This window comes from Megalobrama amblycephala, linkage group LG20 (assembly GCF_018812025.1).
Source record: "Megalobrama amblycephala isolate DHTTF-2021 linkage group LG20, ASM1881202v1, whole genome shotgun sequence".
In the NCBI taxonomy this organism is placed as follows: Eukaryota; Metazoa; Chordata; class Actinopteri; order Cypriniformes; family Xenocyprididae; genus Megalobrama; species Megalobrama amblycephala.
Window position 1 is genome coordinate 463,763 of NC_063063.1, and position 18,738 is coordinate 482,500.

The 18,738-nt window shown below is 33.4% G+C and overlaps 2 protein-coding genes across 4 annotated transcripts in view; one reads left to right on the forward strand and one right to left on the reverse strand.

Moving 5' to 3' along the window:
- The window catches only part of LOC125255447 (growth arrest-specific protein 7-like), a 36,701-nt gene extending 30,591 nt beyond the window's left edge, over positions 1–6,110 (forward strand). Inside the window, exons 9-14 of the mRNA XM_048170723.1 lie at positions 454–532; positions 763–891; positions 3,814–3,937; positions 4,752–4,831; positions 5,035–5,133; positions 5,209–6,110. Coding sequence (XP_048026680.1) covers positions 454–532; positions 763–891; positions 3,814–3,937; positions 4,752–4,831; positions 5,035–5,133; positions 5,209–5,322 — 625 coding nt within the window. The 3' untranslated portion in view covers positions 5,323–6,110. The remainder of the gene's footprint in view (positions 1–453; positions 533–762; positions 892–3,813; positions 3,938–4,751; positions 4,832–5,034; positions 5,134–5,208) is intronic.
- A 2,969-nt stretch (positions 6,111–9,079) lies between these two features.
- The window catches only part of LOC125255504 (myosin-16), a 72,781-nt gene continuing 63,122 nt past the window's right edge, over positions 9,080–18,738 (reverse strand). For all 3 annotated transcript variants that reach the window (XM_048170803.1, XM_048170805.1, XM_048170804.1), the window contains 8 exons: positions 18,548–18,651; positions 17,774–17,966; positions 16,562–16,765; positions 16,353–16,478; positions 16,105–16,275; positions 13,636–13,836; positions 10,392–10,538; positions 9,080–10,310 (listed from right to left, as the gene is read on the reverse strand). In XM_048170803.1, the coding sequence (XP_048026760.1) occupies positions 10,161–10,310; positions 10,392–10,538; positions 13,636–13,836; positions 16,105–16,275; positions 16,353–16,478; positions 16,562–16,765; positions 17,774–17,966; positions 18,548–18,651 (1,296 nt within the window). In that variant the 3' untranslated portion in view covers positions 9,080–10,160. The remainder of the gene's footprint in view (positions 10,311–10,391; positions 10,539–13,635; positions 13,837–16,104; positions 16,276–16,352; positions 16,479–16,561; positions 16,766–17,773; positions 17,967–18,547; positions 18,652–18,738) is intronic.

The window sequence follows — 18,738 nt, forward strand, 5'->3', positions numbered from 1 at the left end:
TGAAAAATATATTTATTTGTAATAGCTATATCGCTATATAGCTATATGGATTCATACAGAGTTATCTTCTCTTACTAACCGTGAGAAAGAAAAGAATAGATATTTTATTCTTGTACATTCGACTCGGCTAAAGTTTAGATCGATTGTCAAATTCCACCACGTCTTTAACTCGAGGTGCTCCTTTGAATCAGTGCGGCGGTCCGAACGGACAGCGGCTCGGCCCAAACATCCCAAACATCTCTGGAATGAGGCTCAAGCCCTCAGATTATGTGCACAACTGCAGCATTCATATGCAACTGTCTGAAGAAAAAGATCAAGAAGAGTTATAATAATAAAATATATTGCTTCAGTCAGTTCATAAACCCTTCCAATACAGCTTTAATATCACATAGGTGTATTTTACACGTGTGTGTGTGTGTGTATCATTTATTTGTTTTTGGTTTTTTCTCTCAGCACGCTTGGCGAAGCTTGGGCTCAGCTGAAGAAAAGTCTGGCAGACGAGGCAGAAGTTCATCTCAAATTCTCCTCGAAGGTAAGCTGTTGCTATAGAAAGATTCAAACACATTGGAAGAGTTTCCCGGGTCTGAACTCACAGCTGGACTGAAGGAATGTTTTGCTCTCTGATGAATATGAGAGCAGATGTTACACGCACAGCCGTGTCCAGCTACAGTATATGCATCACTAATGCTGGGACGACACAGACGAAGACTTCACAGTTTCTTTAGCTGTCTCTAATACGGCTCCTGTCTCAAACCTCTTCAGCTTCAGAGTGAAGTGGAAAAACCTCTGCTGACATTTCGGGAAAACTTCAAAAAAGACATGAAAAAGTTTGACCATCACATGTCGGATCTCAGGAAGCAGCTGGCCAGCCGATACGCTGCTGTGGAGAAGGTGATTGTACTCTTCATATCTCTATGTGAATGAATATGCGGTCATATTTAGTCGATTCGCTCAGCTCTTCTAAAGTTACAGGGATTTTTCTCATGCATTATTAAAAGTCCTCCATGTTTTCTGAAGGAGTGGACCGTTTCCGTCTCTGGAGCCCGATGGGTTTCTATTAATAATCTCGTGACCTTCACAACAATGAGCTTCTCATAGAGCATTTACTGAACAAAACAATTCATCTGGTCACCATCTTTTAAAGGGACAGTGCGTCAGTAATGCAAACCGTCATCATTTACTCATTCGCATCAAGTCCGGCAAACATCACTGGTTCTTGTGATCAGTCACAGCATGCCAACTTTAAATATGCACCTGCAAATCTGGAACACTTTTGTTTACAAGTTGTAAATAAAACAGATTATTGGAGTACCTGTTTATGGAAGCTTGATTCTTCCATGGAATAAAAAATAAAAAAGGTAATTGCGTATTTTTATCTCGCAATTCAGAGTTTATAACTCACAATTCCGACTTTAAAACTCACAATTCCGAGTTTATTTCTCACAATTACGACTTTACTTCTCACAATTACGAGTTTATAACTTACAATTCCAACTTTATCTCTCACAATTACGACTTTATTTCTCACAATTACGAGTTTATTTCTCACAATTACGAGTTTATAACTGACAATTCCAACTTTATCTCTCACAATTCTATTTATAACTCACAATTCCGAGTTTATAACTTACAATTCCAACTTTATCTCTCACAATTCCGACTTTATTTCTCACAATTCTATTTATAACTCACAATTACGAGTTTATAACTTACAATTCTGACTTTATCTCTCACAATTCCGACTTTATTTCTCACAATTCCGAGTTTATAACTTACAATTCCGACTTTATCTCTCACATTCAATAACTCACAATTCCGAGTTTATAACTTACAATTCCACCTTTATCTCTCACAATTCCGACTTTCTCACAATTCTATTTATAACTCGCAATTTTGGCTTTAAAACTCACAATTCCGACTTTATTTCTCACAATTCCGAGTTTATAACTCGCAATTTTGGCTTTAAAACTCACAATTCCGACTTTATTTCTCACAATTCCGAGTTTATAACTTGGAACGAATTTATCTCTCACAATTCCATTTTCTCACACTTTATTCACAAATCCGAGTTTTTAACTTACAATTCCGACTTTATTTTTCACAATTCCAAGTTTTCTTACATTCCGACTTTATTTCACAAATCTATTTATACCTCACAATTCCGACTTTAAAACTCACAATTCCGAGTTTATAACTCAAAATTCCTACATTATTTCTCACAATATCGAGTTTATAACTCGCAATTTCTAAGTTTAGAACTTGCAATTTCGGCTTTAAAACTCACAATTCCGAGTTTTAACTTGCAATTCTGACTTTATTTCTCTCGAGTTTATCACAATTCCGACTTTATCCCTCACAATTCCATTTATAACTCACAATTCCAACTTTATTTCTCACAATTCCGAGTTTATAACTTGCAATTCTGACTTTATTTCTGACAATTCCGAGTTTATAACTTACAAGACTTTATCCCTCACAATTTCATTTTATCACAATTCCGACTTTATTTTACAATTCGAGTTTATAACTTGGACGAATTTATCTCTCACAATTCATTTATAACTCGCAATTCTGACTTTATTTCTCACAAATCCGAGTTTATAACTCACAATTCTGACTTTATTTCTCACAAATCCGAGTTTATAACTTACAATTCCGACTTTATCTCTCACAAATCTATTTATACCTCACAATTCCGACTTTAAAACTCACAATTCCGAGTTTATAACTCAAAATTCCTACATTATTTCTCACAATATCGAGTTTATAACTCGCAATTTCTAAGTTTAGAACTTGCAATTTCTAAGTTTAGAACTTGCAATTTCGGCTTTAAAACTCACAATTCCGAGTTTATAACTTGCAATTCTGACTTTATTTCTGACAATTCCGAGTTTATAACTTCACAATTCCGACTTTCTCACAATTCTATTTATAACTCACAATTATTTCTCACAATTCCGAGTTTATAACTTACAATTCTGACTTTATCTCTCACAATTCTATTTATAACTCACAATTCCGACTTTATCCCTCACAATTTCATTTATAACTCACAATTCCGACTTTATTTCTCACAATTCCGAGTTTATAACTTGCAATTCTGACTTTATTTCTGACAATTCCGAGTTTATAACTTACAATTCCGACTTTATCCCTCACAATTCCATTTATAACTCACAATTCCGACTTTATTTCTCACAATTCCGAGTTTATAACTTGCAATTCTGACTTTATTTCTGACAATTCCGACTTTATCTCTCACAATTCCATTTATAACTCACAATTCCGACTTTAAAACTCACAATTCTGACTTTATTTCTCACAATTCCGAGTTTATAACTTACAATTCCGACTTTATCACAACTTTATATCCTGCAATTACAAGTTTATAACTCACAATTACACGTTTATTTCTTGGAATTCTGAGTTTATTTCTCACAATGTTTCTTACTGATTCATTGTAATTATTTGTGAACTTTGCTAGCAATTTCTAAGTGTTTTTCAGTGTACAACAAAAGTGAACCCTTTAAGAAACAGCGTAATGTAAAGAACAAATGATTTGAATTGTCCAGATTTTAATATGCCAGTGTTGGGAAGACATTGAATTAGTGGGGTTCATTTACCATCAGAAATGAATTATAAAAAAAAGATCTATCTTTGAAGTTCCTTAACCATCCAGATCATTGTAGAATGACAGGTATAATTTATTCAAGAGCATCTGGATCTCAACATGCAATGCCAGATGTCTCTGAACATCTGTAGATGCAGAATGAATAAAACTCATCATCTCTCATATCTCGCACGCTTTATAAGGCACGTAAAGCTCTTTCAGATCGGCAGAAGGATCTGGAGTTGAAAACCCAGCAGCTGGAGATCAAACTCAGCAGTAAGATCGAGGAGGACATCAAGAAAGCGCGCCGGAAATCCACACAGGCAGGTCAGTGACACGCCGAACCTTTCATCTGTGCGTCTCAGTCACGTCTGACACATCCGAGACGAATCCTCGTAAAATACGCAGTTATCAGATGATATACTAACACCAGGAGAAACCTGAAGGCCAAAGATGAAATCAGTCGATCGAATGACAAGATGTATTTACACAAAACTGAATTAAAAATTTGAAATAATTTTTATTTCCAAGATGACATACTTAAACATGCAATGTAAAAAGTCAAAATACACCAAACTCTCTGGGTTCTCAAGGAGAAATATCTTAAATAACTGCATTAAAACTTTAACAGTTATTTCCATTTTTTCTAGTGATAAAGCATGTTTACAAGCTGTTTAAAAAAAATTAAAAAAAGAGTTAAAACTATATCCATAAAATGATCCCATGATGGAAGCCCTCAAAGCTTCTGTATATGGAGCGCCTGATGGAACACTTTACAGTTCCATAAAGAACCTTTTCGTCATAATACAGTTTAAAACGCTTATCTTTAGAATAATAGTGTTTACAGTTTCACATACTATTTATGCCACATATGAAGTTTATACTGTGCAGTGTTCAGTAGTAGTAAGCACAGCCACTCTTTCTAGAGTTTAAGTTTGTGTTTGATGACATCTAGTGTCACACTGCGGTAATGCTGTTAAAGAGAAGTGTAATAATTCTAGTATGACGCAGGTCTGTTACGCATAAATCATGCAAAGTTTTATTTCAGCCAATGCCAGTCATTTTGAAAAATGCAAAATATGCATGATAACCTTGACGATGTGTCAGAACAGCATGTGTAACTCGTGCTCTGTGACCTCAGGAGACGACCTGATGCGATGCGTCGACCTCTACAATCAGTCCCAGTCCAAGTGGTTCGAAGAGATGGTCACCAGCAGCCTGGTAAGACTGGACATTATGAGAAAAATTAAAGTGCTTTTTGACCTTGGATGCATGTGAACCTGATGTAGGAGACTCGAAACAACATTAGAAACCTTTAATAGCATCATACGGGCAGCTTAAACTGCACCAGCATGTATGTACACTGCATCAGAGGGTTAAGCATTTCAGTTGAAGAACGGCCCTTATCTGTCTGTTTTCCTCAGGAGCTGGAGCGGCTGGAGGTGGAGCGTGTGGAGATGATCAGACAGCATCTGTGTCAGTACACAACGCTACGACACGAAACCGACATGTTCAACCAGGGCGTAAGTCGCATTCGCACTCATTCGTAAGGTTTACTGCAGATCCTGAGTAATGACTCCCTGCCGTTTCACATCCAGACCATAGAGCCGGTGGACAAACTGCTGCGGAGCGTCGATCCCGCCAGAGACCGAGAGCTGTGGGTGAAGGAACACAGGACGGGACAGCAGAGACCGGCGGACATGGAGATCTGACGCCATCGGACGCTTCTCGACCCCTCAATCGCTGATCGACCGAACGGAAAGAAAGAGCGCTCTCCATCAACCTGCTGAGCTTTACAGCCGGAACGAGAGAACGATCACGTCTCGAACCGAGCAGAAGGTCGAGAAAGAACCTACCGTGACCTTCCCACGAATTTGAGGGAAATGTGTGAGAGGAGAATAAGTGTAAATATGTTCAGGATTTCACTCAGGATGTGTATGTCAGTATCTACTGATGCAATCAGACCATTAGCGTCGAACACTGACTGTCAGGCAAAGCGAGTTGATCTATTTGGAAAAGTACTAATATATAAATGCTGCTGCTGCTACTGATTTAATTCTGTGACTAATCAAAGCCATCGCTTCCAGCTGACATGAACTGGCATCCGCAACCCATTTAACTTACATAATGTCAGGATATATTTAAAAGAGTGATGGGTATTTGATGAGAGTTTGGGGAATTATAAAGAAAATGGGCCTTACCGGAACGGACATGGAAAAGGAAAGCGGATTCAGAAGTGGAGCGACTCGTTACATTTTGATGAATTTATACTTTGGCCTTTGGAATATTAACATGTATGAATCATTCACAGCAAGACCAGAAACATGCATTAACAAGTGTTGATTTCATGACACAACTTATGCAGGATATATGGAAGATACTGTATATATACATCCACCACAGAATAAAACATAAAAAAGGTAATTGCGACTTTTTATACCACAATTCTGACTTTATTTCTTGCAGTTCCGAGTTTATATCTCATAATTCTGAGTAAAGAAATTCATAATTGTGAGTTATAAACTCGGAACTGCAAGAAATAAAGTCAGAATTGCATGACAAAAACTCGCAATTGCGAGATATAGAACTGTGTCAAAACTGAGTTTTTATCTTGCAATTCTGACTTATATTGTGAGATATAATCTTGGAATTGCACAAAAAAATCAGAAGTGCAAGAATGTCAGAATTGCGAGAAATAAAGTCAGAATATTGAGAAATAAAGTCAGATTTGAGAGATATAAAGTCATAATTGCAAAATATAGTCAGAGTTGCAAAAAATTGCAAAAGTCAGAGTTGCAAAAATATAAAGTCAGAATTGCGAAAAAAATAAAGTCAGAATTGCATATAAATTCAGAGTTGCAAAATATAAAGTCGGAGTTGCAAAAGTCAGAGTTGCAAAAATATAAAGTCAGAATTGCATATAAATTCAGAGTTGCAAAATATAAAGTCAGAATTGATTATAAATTCAGAGTTGCAAAATATAAAGTCAGAATTGCATATAAATTCAGAGTTGCAAAAATATAAAGTCAGAATTGCAAAAAAATAAAGTCAGAATTGCATATAAATTCAGAGCTGCAAAATATAAAGTCAGAATTGCAAAAGTCAGAGTTGCCAAAATATAAAGTCAGAATTGCATATCAATTCAGAGTTACAAAATATAGTTAGAGTTGCAAAAGTCAAAGTTGTGGAAAAATAAAGTCAGAATTGCAAGATATAAAGTCAGTTGTAAAAGTCAGAACTGCGAAAAATAAAGTCAGAATTGCATGACAAAAACTCGCAATTGCGAGATATAGAACTGTGTCAAAACTGAGTTTTTATCTTGCAATTCTGACTTATATTGTGAGATATAATCTTGGAATTGCACAAAAAAATCAGAAGTGCAAGAATGTCAGAATTGCGAGAAATAAAGTCAGAATATTGAGAAATAAAGTCAGATTTGAGAGATATAAAGTCATAATTGCAAAATATAGTCAGAGTTGCAAAAAATTGCAAAAGTCAGAGTTGCAAAAGTCAGAGTTGCAAAAATATAAAGTCAGAATTGCGAAAAAAATAAAGTCAGAATTGCATATAAATTCAGAGTTGCAAAATATAAAGTCGGAGTTGCAAAAGTCAGAGTTGCAAAAATATAAAGTCAGAATTGCATATAAATTCAGAGTTGCAAAATATAAAGTCAGAATTGATTATAAATTCAGAGTTGCAAAATATAAAGTCAGAATTGCATATAAATTCAGAGTTGCAAAAATATAAAGTCAGAATTGCAAAAAATAAAGTCAGAATTGCATATAAATTCAGAGCTGCAAAATATAAAGTCAGAATTGCAAAAGTCAGAGTTGCCAAAATATAAAGTCAGAATTGCATATCAATTCAGAGTTACAAAATATAGTTAGAGTTGCAAAAGTCAAAGTTGTGGAAAAATAAAGTCAGAATTGCAAGATATAAAGTCAGTTGTAAAAGTCAGAACTGCGAAAAATAAAGTCAGAATTGCATGACAAAAACTCGCAATTGCGAGATATAGAACTGTGTCAAAACTGAGTTTTTATCTTGCAATTCTGACTTATATTGTGAGATATAATCTTGGAATTGCACAAAAAAATCAGAAGTGCAAGAATGTCAGAATTGCGAGAAATAAAGTCAGAATATTGAGAAATAAAGTCAGATTTGAGAGATATAAAGTCATAATTGCAAAATATAGTCAGAGTTGCAAAAAATTGCAAAAGTCAGAGTTGCAAAAGTCAGAGTTGCAAAAATATAAAGTCAGAATTGCGAAAAATATAAAGTCAGAATTGCATATAAATTCAGAGTTGCAAAATATAAAGTCGGAGTTGCAAAAGTCAGAGTTGCAAAAATATAAAGTCAGAATTGCATATAAATTCAGAGTTGCAAAATTAAAGTCAGAATTGATTATAAATCAGAGTTGCAAAATATAAAGTCAGAATTGCATATAAATTCAGAGTTGCAAAAATATAAAGTCAGAATTGCGAAAAAATAAAGTCAGAATTGCATATAAATTCAGAGCTGCAAAATATAAAGTCAGAATTGCAAAAGTCAGAGTTGCCAAAATATAAAGTCAGAATTGCATATAAATTCAGAGTTACAAAATATAGTCAGAGTTGCAAAAGTCAAAGTTGTGGAAAAATAAAGTCAGAATTGCAAGATATAAAGTCAGTTGTAAAAGTCAGAACTGCGAAAAATAAAGTCAGAATTGCATGACAAAAACTCGCAATTGCGAGATATAGAACTGTGTCAAAACTGAGTTTTTATCTTGCAATTCTGACTTATATTGTGAGATATAATCTTGGAATTGCACAAAAAAATCAGAAGTGCAAGAATGTCAGAATTGCGAGAAATAAAGTCAGAATATTGAGAAATAAAGTCAGATTTGAGAGATATAAAGTCATAATTGCAAAATATAGTCAGAGTTGCAAAAAATTGCAAAAGTCAGAGTTGCAAAAATATAAAGTCAGAATTGCGAAAAAATAAAGTCAGAATTGCATATAAATTCAGAGTTGCAAAATATAAAGTCAGAATTGCGAAAAAATAAAGTCAGAATTGCATATAAATTCAGAGTTACAAAATATAGTCAGAGTTGCAAAAGTCAGAGTTGCCAAAATATAAAGTCAGAATTGCAAGATATAAAGTCAGTTGTAAAAGTCAGAACTGCGAAAAATAAAGTCAGAATAGCAGGACAAAAACTCACAATTGCAAGAAATAAAGTCTTGCGAGTTTTTAACTCACTATTCAGGCTTTTTGCTCAGAATTGTGAGAGATAAATTTGGAATTGTGCAAAAAAAGTCATATTTGCAAGATAAAAAGTCACAATTACCTTTTTTAGTTGACTTGTGTATGTTACACAAGTCAAGCCCAAATGCTCGGCATATCTATATCTGTTGTTTTGATTCATATCAGCTCCACACTGCCGTTCTGGACTCAGGGTTACATCACTGTCACTCAATGAACAAACAAACTCAGTCACATGTGAGCAGTTTTATTTTCTGTTCGTTCATTCGTTCAGATATACAGAAGTCTCAAACAGTCATTAATATTGTTTCCCCCAAACGATAATAGATTGAAATGTTTCTGCACGATGCTTATTTTTATACCAAATCAATTAACATCTTTTCTAAATGATCTTTCATGTTTAAACTGGATTTCATTCAAGGTACCAGCTTACGCATTCAGCGGATCTCCATTACCGATGTACATGTTCTATTAAACAAGGATGTAAATGAAGAATAACTGCTGAATATTATCCATTTATTACGTTTTCTGTAATATAAATGATGTAAAATGTAATGTTTTACTAAATAGGATTTATTGTTTGCTCTATTTATGTAGCTGTCATCATCAGATGCTATCTCAATAAATACAAAACTAATGCAGACATGAGCAAGGGAATAAAACAGTGAATATACTGAATGTAGCATACATGCATTCAGGATATTCAGTCTAATTTCTATGGAATCTGGTTTCTGCCACGGTTTTTGGTAACACTTTATTTTACAGTGTCTTTGTTGCACATTTTTCATGTGTTTATGGTGGTAATAACAGTGAATTATGCATAATTACATGCAACTAACCCGTAGCCTACAGTAAGTACATGTTGTGAATTTATATTACTGTATAATTACACTGTAACATGGACACCTTAAAATAAAGTGTCGCTCAACATTATATCTCGGGAATTCTGACACTTTCCCTCAAAATTGTGAGATATAAACCTTTTTAATGTTTTCATTCCATGGCAGAAACAAACTTCCGTGAATGTCACAGTGAATGTGAACTTTGATTACGACAGATGCTGATTCGTCTTGTTCTGGGAGTGTATAACTGAAGCTGGCCCTGTTTAAATGGCTATAAATGTGCTTTTGGACAAAATCAACGAAACACTCGATCCTTACAAAATACAAATCATGTAATCAAGAAAATTACGGCAACATTACAAACAGTTGTACCCGTTTCTTGATATCAGATGTAATACTGAACACACGTGTGTTGTGAGAAAAAGATTATGTGTTTAGAAAACAAGAAGCTGGATTAAAGTTTGACAAATCTAATCGATCATCAGTTTCTTGATGGAGTTCAAGTACGTGGGAATGAGAGAGCTGACGGACTCGTCGTCATCCATGACCTTCTCACCTCTGCCCTCTGACCCCACTGACCCGGGCGACCTCACCAGCCCTGGATAGGGAGTGCTGTAACCCTGCGGGAGACACAGACGAGCAGATGGTTACTGTAACGCACACAGAAGGGTAGCGTGACGCGGCTCGGGACACACACTCACTGAGGAGTAGCCCTTGCCGAAGCTGCCGCGGCTCTTGGTCCTGATCTTGGTGAGCGCAGACTCGGCGATGTCGGCTCGCTCTTCTGCGTCGTCCAGCTCATGAACCGTCTTCCTGTACTTGGCCAGGTTCACGTTGGCCTGCTCCTCCTGATCCGGAAACAGTGTGGACAGCTGACTTCAGATTAAAGTTCAGTTTAACATTCATCAACTAACAATCAGTATTTTCTACATTTTCATTGCCATATCACACCAAAGGCTATACTCATCATGATCATAATAAAAATAACACAATATAGACAAAATTCTGACTTTATGTTTATTCCTAAAACAATAACTACTGTTAATAGATAATTATTGATTGAAACATTGAAAGGAACGAAAGCCTATTTTCGCAACTTAAGAAAAAAATCATTATTATAACAAAAAGTTGAAATTATGAGTTAAAAGTCAGAAAGAAATTCATCTTATTAATATGACTTTTCATCATATTTATGACTTTTCATTTCATAAATATGACTTTTTATCATATTTATGAGATGAAAAGTCTTTATTATGACAAAAAATCAAGTTATCATCATAATTATGACTTAGTATGTATCGTAAATATGACTTTTCATTATATAAATAACCTTGTCAATTTTGACCTCATCTCATAAATGATTTAGTATGCCATAATTTCAACTTTGTCATAATTTTGACTTTTTGTCATTATGAGATAAAAAGTCATAATTATAACAAAAAGTAAAATAATTAAACAATTATTAATCATAATAATGACACAATATATAAATGACTTGCAACAGAATTGCGAGAAATAAAGTCAGAATTAGAATTAAGTCAGAATTGCAAGAAATAAAGTCAGAATTGCGAAATATAAAGTCAGAATTAGAAATAAAGTCATAATTGCAAGAAATAAAGTCAGAATTAGAAATAAAGTCATAATTGCAAGAAATAAAGTCATAATTAGAAATAAAGTCAGAATTGCGAGAAATAAAGTCATAATTAGAAATAAAGTCAGAATTGCGAGAAATAAAGTCATAATAAGAATAAAGTCAGAATTGCAAGAAATAAAGTCAGAATTGCGAGAAATAAAGTCATAATTAGAATGAAGTCAGAATTAGAAATAAAGTCAGAATTGCAAGAAATAAAGTCAGAATTGCGAGATATAAAGTCAGAATTAGAAATAGTCAGAATTGCAAGAAATAAAGTCAGAATTGCGAGAAATAAAGTCAGAATTGCGAGAAATAAAGTCAGAATTAGAATAAAGTCAGAATTGCGAGAAATAAAGTCAGAATTGCGAGAAATAAAGTCAGAATTAGAATGAAGTCAGAATTAGAAATAAAGTCAGAATTTCAAGAAATAAAGTCAGAATTAGAAATAAAGTCAGAATTGCAAGAAATAAAATCAGTATTGCAAGAAATAAAGTCAGAATTGCGAGAAATAAATTCAGAATTGCGAGAAATAAAGTTAGAATTAGAATAAAGTCAGAATTAGAAATAAAGTCAGAATTGCAAGAAATAAAGTCAGAATTAGAAATAAAGTCAGAATTGCAAGAAATAAAGTCATAATTAGAATAAAGTCAGAATTGCAAGAAATAAAGTCAGAATTAGAAATAAAGTCAGAATTGCAAGAAATAAAGTCAGAATTGCAAGAAATAAAGTCAGAATTAGAAATAAAGTCAGAATTGCGAGAAATAAAGTCATAATTAGAAATAAAGTCAGAATTGCGAGAAATAAAGTCATAATTAGAATAAAGTCAGAATTGCAAGAAATAAAGTCAGAATTGCGAGAAATAAAGTCAGAATTAGAATGAAGTCAGAATTAGAAATAAAGTCAGAATTGCAAGAAATAAAGTCAGAATTGCGAAACATAAAGTCAGAATTAGAAATAAAGTCAGAATCGCAAGAAATAAAGTCAGAATTGCGAGAAATAAAGTCAGAATTAGAAATAAAGTCAGAATTGCAATAAAGTCAGAATTGCAAGAAATAAAGTCAGAATTAGAAATAAAGTCAGAATTGCGAGAAATAAAGTCATAATTAGAATAAAGTCAGAATTGCGAGAAATAAAGTCAGAATTGCGAGAAATAAAGTCAGAATTAGAATTAAGTCAGAATTAGAAATAAAGTCAGAATTGCAAGAAATAAAGTCAGAATTAGAAATAAAGTCAGAATTGCAAGAAATAAAGTCAGAATTAGAAATAAAGTCAGAATTGCGAGAAATAAATTCAGAATTAGAAATAAAGTCAGAATTGCGAGAAATAAAGTCAGAATTAGAAATAAAGTCAGAATTGCAAGAAATAAAGTCAGAATTAGAAATAAAGTCAGAATTAGAATTAAGTCAGAATTGCAAGAAATAAAGTCAGAATTAGAAATAAAGTCAGAATTAAAAATAAAGTCAGAATTAGAATTAAGTCAGAATTGCAAGAAATAAAGTCAGAATTAGAAATAAAGTCAGAATTGCGAGAAATAAAGTCAGAATTAGAAATAAAGTCAGAATTGCAAGAAATAAAGTCATAATTAGAATTAAGTCAGAATTGCAAGAAATAAAGTCAGAATTGCGAGAAATAAAGTCAGAATTAGAAATAAAGTCAGAATTGCAAGAAATAAAGTCAGAATTGTGAAATATAAAGTCAGAATTAGAAATAAAGTCAGAATTAGAATTAAGTCAGAATTGCAAGAAATAAAGTCAGAATTAGAAATAAAGTCAGAATTAGAAATAAAGTCAGAATTGCAAGAAATAAAGTCAGAATTAGAAATAAAGTCAGAATTAGAAATAAAGTCAGAATTGCAAGAAATAAAGTCAGAATTGCGAAATATAAAGTCAGAATTAGAAATAAAGTCAGAATTGCAAGAAATAAAGAAATAGGCCCAGTTTCACAGACAAGGTTATTCTAAGCCTGGATTAGATTTTAGTTCAATTAGGACATTTAAGTAGCTTTTTTAAACATTCACTAGAAAACCACATTACTGCTGTCCATCTTGAGACAAAGCAATGACATTGACACATGTTAAGATATATCAGTACAAGTTACTTTCAGTTAAAACAGCTCAAACATGAACTTTAGTCTGGGACTAGATTAAACCTCGTCTGTGAAACCAGGGGATAAAGTCTAAAACGTTCTGCTGCTCCAGGCTGGTCAGTGCTGCTCCTTCTGGCTCTGCAGGAACTTTGTGAGCAGAAGGAGCCGCTGGGTTCGGGTCTACACCAGCACTACCCAGCGCACAGCAGGGGTAACAGCAGTCCTACCGCCTCCTCCACTTGTCTCTTGTAGGCTCTCATCTTCATCTGGAGTCTCTCCACCAGCTCCTGCATCCTCTGCTGGTTCTTCTGGTCCTCCTCCGTCTGGAAGAGCAGCTCCTTCAGACGCCGCTCGTTCTTGCGCAGGTTCTTCACCGTCTCGCCGTGTCTCTTCTGCTCGGCGTCCAGCTCCAGCTCCAGCTCCTTCACCTTCACATGATCAACAGATCATACTAGCACATCAATCATGAACAATACAATAACTACTGTACATTTACTGTATACAACTTCACATGCTGAAAGGAAAGGAATCATGCTTTCGTAAATCGTAACGTGACATAAAAAGTTAAAATCTAGACTTCATCATGAAAATGACTCATAATTTCACATTTTTGTCATAATTATGACTTCATCTAAAAATTGTAAATTATGACAGTCATTTATGACATGAAGATTCATAATTATGACATAAATTTCACTCATAATTTAAAAATTTGGCATCATTTGCACTTTTTGTCATAAATGACCTTTTATGTAAATTTTGATTTTTATGGATTAGTATGTCATAATTAATACTTTTCATGACATAAATTACATTTTATGTAAATTTTGACTCATAAATATGATTTAGAATGTCAGTTTTGACTTTGTCATAATCATGAGATAAAACTCATAATTATGGCATAAAAGTTATAGTTAGGACAAATCAAAATTATGACTTAGCAAGTCATAATTATGATTTTTCATCATATAAGTGACATTTTATGTAAATTTTAACCTAATCCCATAAATATGATTTAGAATGTAATAATTTGGACTTTAAAAATCGAAATTATGATTTGGTATGTCGTAATTATGACATCATATAAATGTCAATCATTTTATGTCAATTTTGACATCTCATAAAGATGATTAATGAGCTTTTATGTCAAGTTTGACCTCATCTCATAAATATGATCTCATAATTACTATAAATGAGCTTTTATGTAAGTTTTGATATCTCATAATTATGACTTTTCATCATATTAATGAGCGTCTATGTGAAGTATGACCTCATCTCATAAGTGATTTAGTATGTCATAATTATGAATTTTCATCATATTAATGACTTTTTATGTCAAGTTTGACCTCATCTCATAAATATGATCTCATAATTATGACTTTTCATCATATGAATGAGCTTGTATGTGAAGTTTGACCTCATCTCATAAGTGATTTAGTATGTCATAATTATGACTTTTCATCAATTAATAACGTTTTTTGTCAAGTTTGACATCATCTCATAAATATGATTATCTCATAATTATGAATTTTCATACTATAAATGAGCTTTCGTCAATTTTGACCTCATCTCATATGATTATCTCATAATTATAACATTTTTTATAATATAAATGAGCGTCTATGTGAAGTTTGACCTCATCTTATAAATATGATTTAGTATGTCATAATTATGAATTTTCATCATATTAATGATTTTTTTGTCAAGTTTGACCTCATCTCATAAATATGATTATCTCATAATTACGAATTTTCATACTATAAATTAGCTTTTGTCAATTTTGACCTCATCTCATATGATTATCTCATAATTATGACATTTTTATAGTATAAATGTGCTTTTATGTAAGTTTTGAGATCTCATAATTATAAATGAGCGTCTATGTGAAGTTTGACCTCATCTTATAAATATGATTTAGTATGTCATAATTATGAATTTTCATCATATTAATGACTTTTTATGTCAAGTTTGACCTCATCTCATAAATATGATCTCATAATTATGACTTTTCATCATATGAATGAGCTTGTATGTGAAGTTTGACCTCATCTCATAAGTGATTTAGTATGTCATAATTATGACTTTTCATCAATTAATAACGTTTTTTGTCAAGTTTGACATCATCTCATAAATATGATTATCTCATAATTATGAATTTTCATACTATAAATGAGCTTTCGTCAATTTTGACCTCATCTCATATGATTATCTCATAATTATAACATTTTTTATAATATAAATGAGTGTCTATGTGAAGTTTGACCTCATCTTATAAATATGATTTAGTATGTCATAATTATGAATTTTCATCATATTAATGATTTTTTTGTCAAGTTTGACCTCATCTCATAAATATGATTATCTCATAATTACGAATTTTCATACTATAAATTAGCTTTTGTCAATTTTGACCTCATCTCATATGATTATCTCATAATTATGACATTTTTATAGTATAAATGTGCTTTTATGTAAGTTTTGAGATCTCATAATTATAAATGAGCGTCTATGTGAAGTTTGACCTCATCTTATAAATATGATTTAGTATGTCATAATTATGAATTTTCATCATATCAATGACTTTTTTTGTCAAGTTTGACCTCATCTCATAAATATGATCTCATAATTATGACTTTTCCTCATATGAATGAGCTTGTATGTGAAGTTTGCCCTCATGTCATGACTCTGGTCTTTACCCGGGCCTCCAGCTTCTGCAGGATCTTCTTGCCTCCCTTCATGGCGGTCTGCTCGGCCTCCTCCAGCCTGCTGCTGGTGTCTCTGATCTGCTGCTCCAGGCTCTTCTTGACGCGCTCCAGGTGTGTGACGTGCTCCTGCTCCACACGCAGCTCCTCCGCCACACGCGCCGCCTGCGGGACAGCACAGCTTCAGCACGTGTGTGTGTGTGTCTGTGTGTGTGTGTGTGTTTGTGTAGGCATCACCGCACCTCACAGGCTGATTTCTTGGCCTTGTCGTTGGCTGATCTCAGTTCAGTTTGCAGCTCCTCGTGCTCCTGCATCAGCTGCTGAATGTCCACCTCCAGCTTCCTCTTGCCGCTGGACACAGACTGAAGCTGAGAGGAAACACCTCCGGTCACTTACAGAAGTTTAACTAGAGAAAGAAATGAAAGTTAAGAGGGTCTCTGTGGGTCAGCACCTGTCCGTCCAGCTGGTTATATTTGTCGTTGGTCTCGTGCAGCTCCGTCTCCAGGCTCTTGCGGATCCTCTCGGCGGCGTCCAGCGCGGCGCGGCTCTCCTCTCCCTCGGTGACCAGCAGGGTGCAGCGGCGCTCCAGCAGCGTCTGCTCCTCCCTCAGCTGCTCCTGCACACGCGCCTCCTCCTCCAGCTGACCCTGCAGCTCCTGCGGGACACACACCGACATCCTGAGTGTGTGAGTGTGTGTGTGTGTCTGTGTGTGTTTTAACAGGGGTTTTCAAACTGGGGGCTGGGAGAAAAATTGTAAAAAAAAAATAAAATAAAATAATAATAATAAAAAATTAAAAAATATTAATAAATATATATCATTAGATTTAAAATAAATAAATAAATATTGTGATCAAAATAAAAAATATATTAGTTGATTTTAATCTATTAAATAAATATAAATAAATACATAAATAAAATTGTGATTGCAATAAAAATATAAGTTATTCTATTAAATATATTAGATTTGTATATTGTATAAAATAAATAGAAAAATTTATTAATATAAATAAACAAACAAATTAATTTAATTTGTGATTAGTTACTAATCTTTTAAATAAATTACAATAAAATAAATGAAAAGTCTAGAGAAAAATCGTAAAAACATTTTTAAATAAAATAATAAAAATAATGATAATAATATTAATAAATGAATAAGATTAAAATGAGTAAATATATAAATTAGATTTAAAATAAATAAATAAATAAATATCATGATCAAAATAAAAAATATAGTAGTTGGTTTTAATCTATTAAATAAATTAAAATAAATAAATAAATAAAATTGTGATTGCAATAAAAACAAAATGTTGTATATTGTATAAAATAAATAAATAGAAAAATGTGTTAATAGAAATAAACAAACAAATAAATTAATTTAATTTGTGATTAGTTATTAATCTATTAAATAAATTTGAATAAATTAAATAAATGAATAAAATTGTGATTAAAATAAAAAATAGTTACTTAGTAATCTATTAGATTAGATTAAAATAAATAAAAAATTAATTACTATAAATAAACAAACATTAGATTACAATTAAATAAATAAAAATAAAACATTTAGCAGTAAAACTTAATATGAAGTGATGATGAAGTTTGGGGCTCTGTGGATCTGATCTCCAGCTCTTCATCATGTTCTCCAGCATGAGAGTGAAGGACAGACCTTGATCTGCTGCTGCATCTTCTTCACACTCTTCATCAGCTCCGCGTTGCTCTTGTTCAGCTGCTCCACCTGAAGCTCCAGCTCGCCCTGATCGCCCTCCATCTTCTTCTTGAGCCGCGCCGCCTCCGCCCGCGCCTTCACCTCCACGTCCAGACTGGCCTGCAGCGACTCCAGCGCCCTCTGGTGGCTCTTCCTACAGGAAAACAAACATACTCACTCAAACCTTCAATTAGAAGTGAAATTTAAAAAAAAAGGAAAAACATTTTATAATAAAGAGCAAATAAAAACATTAAGGCTGTTATTATAGTTTTATTACAGAATATTTTGAACTAGCTTTTATTTTTATATTTTTAGTTTTCATGTTAATTTTAGCTACATTTTTTATAGTAATTTGTAGTAATTTGTCATTTCATTTAAATGATGATAACGCTGGTAATAATCAGATTTTCACTACACAATTATTGTGGGCAACAGATTTCACAATAATGATATTAAACTGCAATATCTATAGTAATTAACTATATTAAATCATAATTAACCCTGTTTATTTTGTATTTTTGTTCAGTTTCACGATATGAATGTTTCACACTCAGATACTGAAGCTGACAGATTAACAGAGAACAAGATGATGCAAGATAAAGTTACTCACCAGAATGATTAATCCATGTTAGTTAAAAGGCAGGAATTAAAGGACGAGGTGAAAAACAGAAGAATTAAAGGACTGAAATGTAAAAAGACAGTGTTGGTCAGAGTATTTCAGGGATGTGTTGATACCTGGCGGCCTCCGTCTCCTCCTCCTTCTCCTGCAGTCTGCGCTCCATGTCTGCTCTGGCCTGAGACACCTCCAGCTGCAGACGCAGAACCTTCGTCTCCTCGGCCTGCAGACACACACCACATCTGAGGATTCTGATCTCCTCGCAACCACTAGACGGCACACTTTCACACTTTTTTTCATTCTGTGGCAG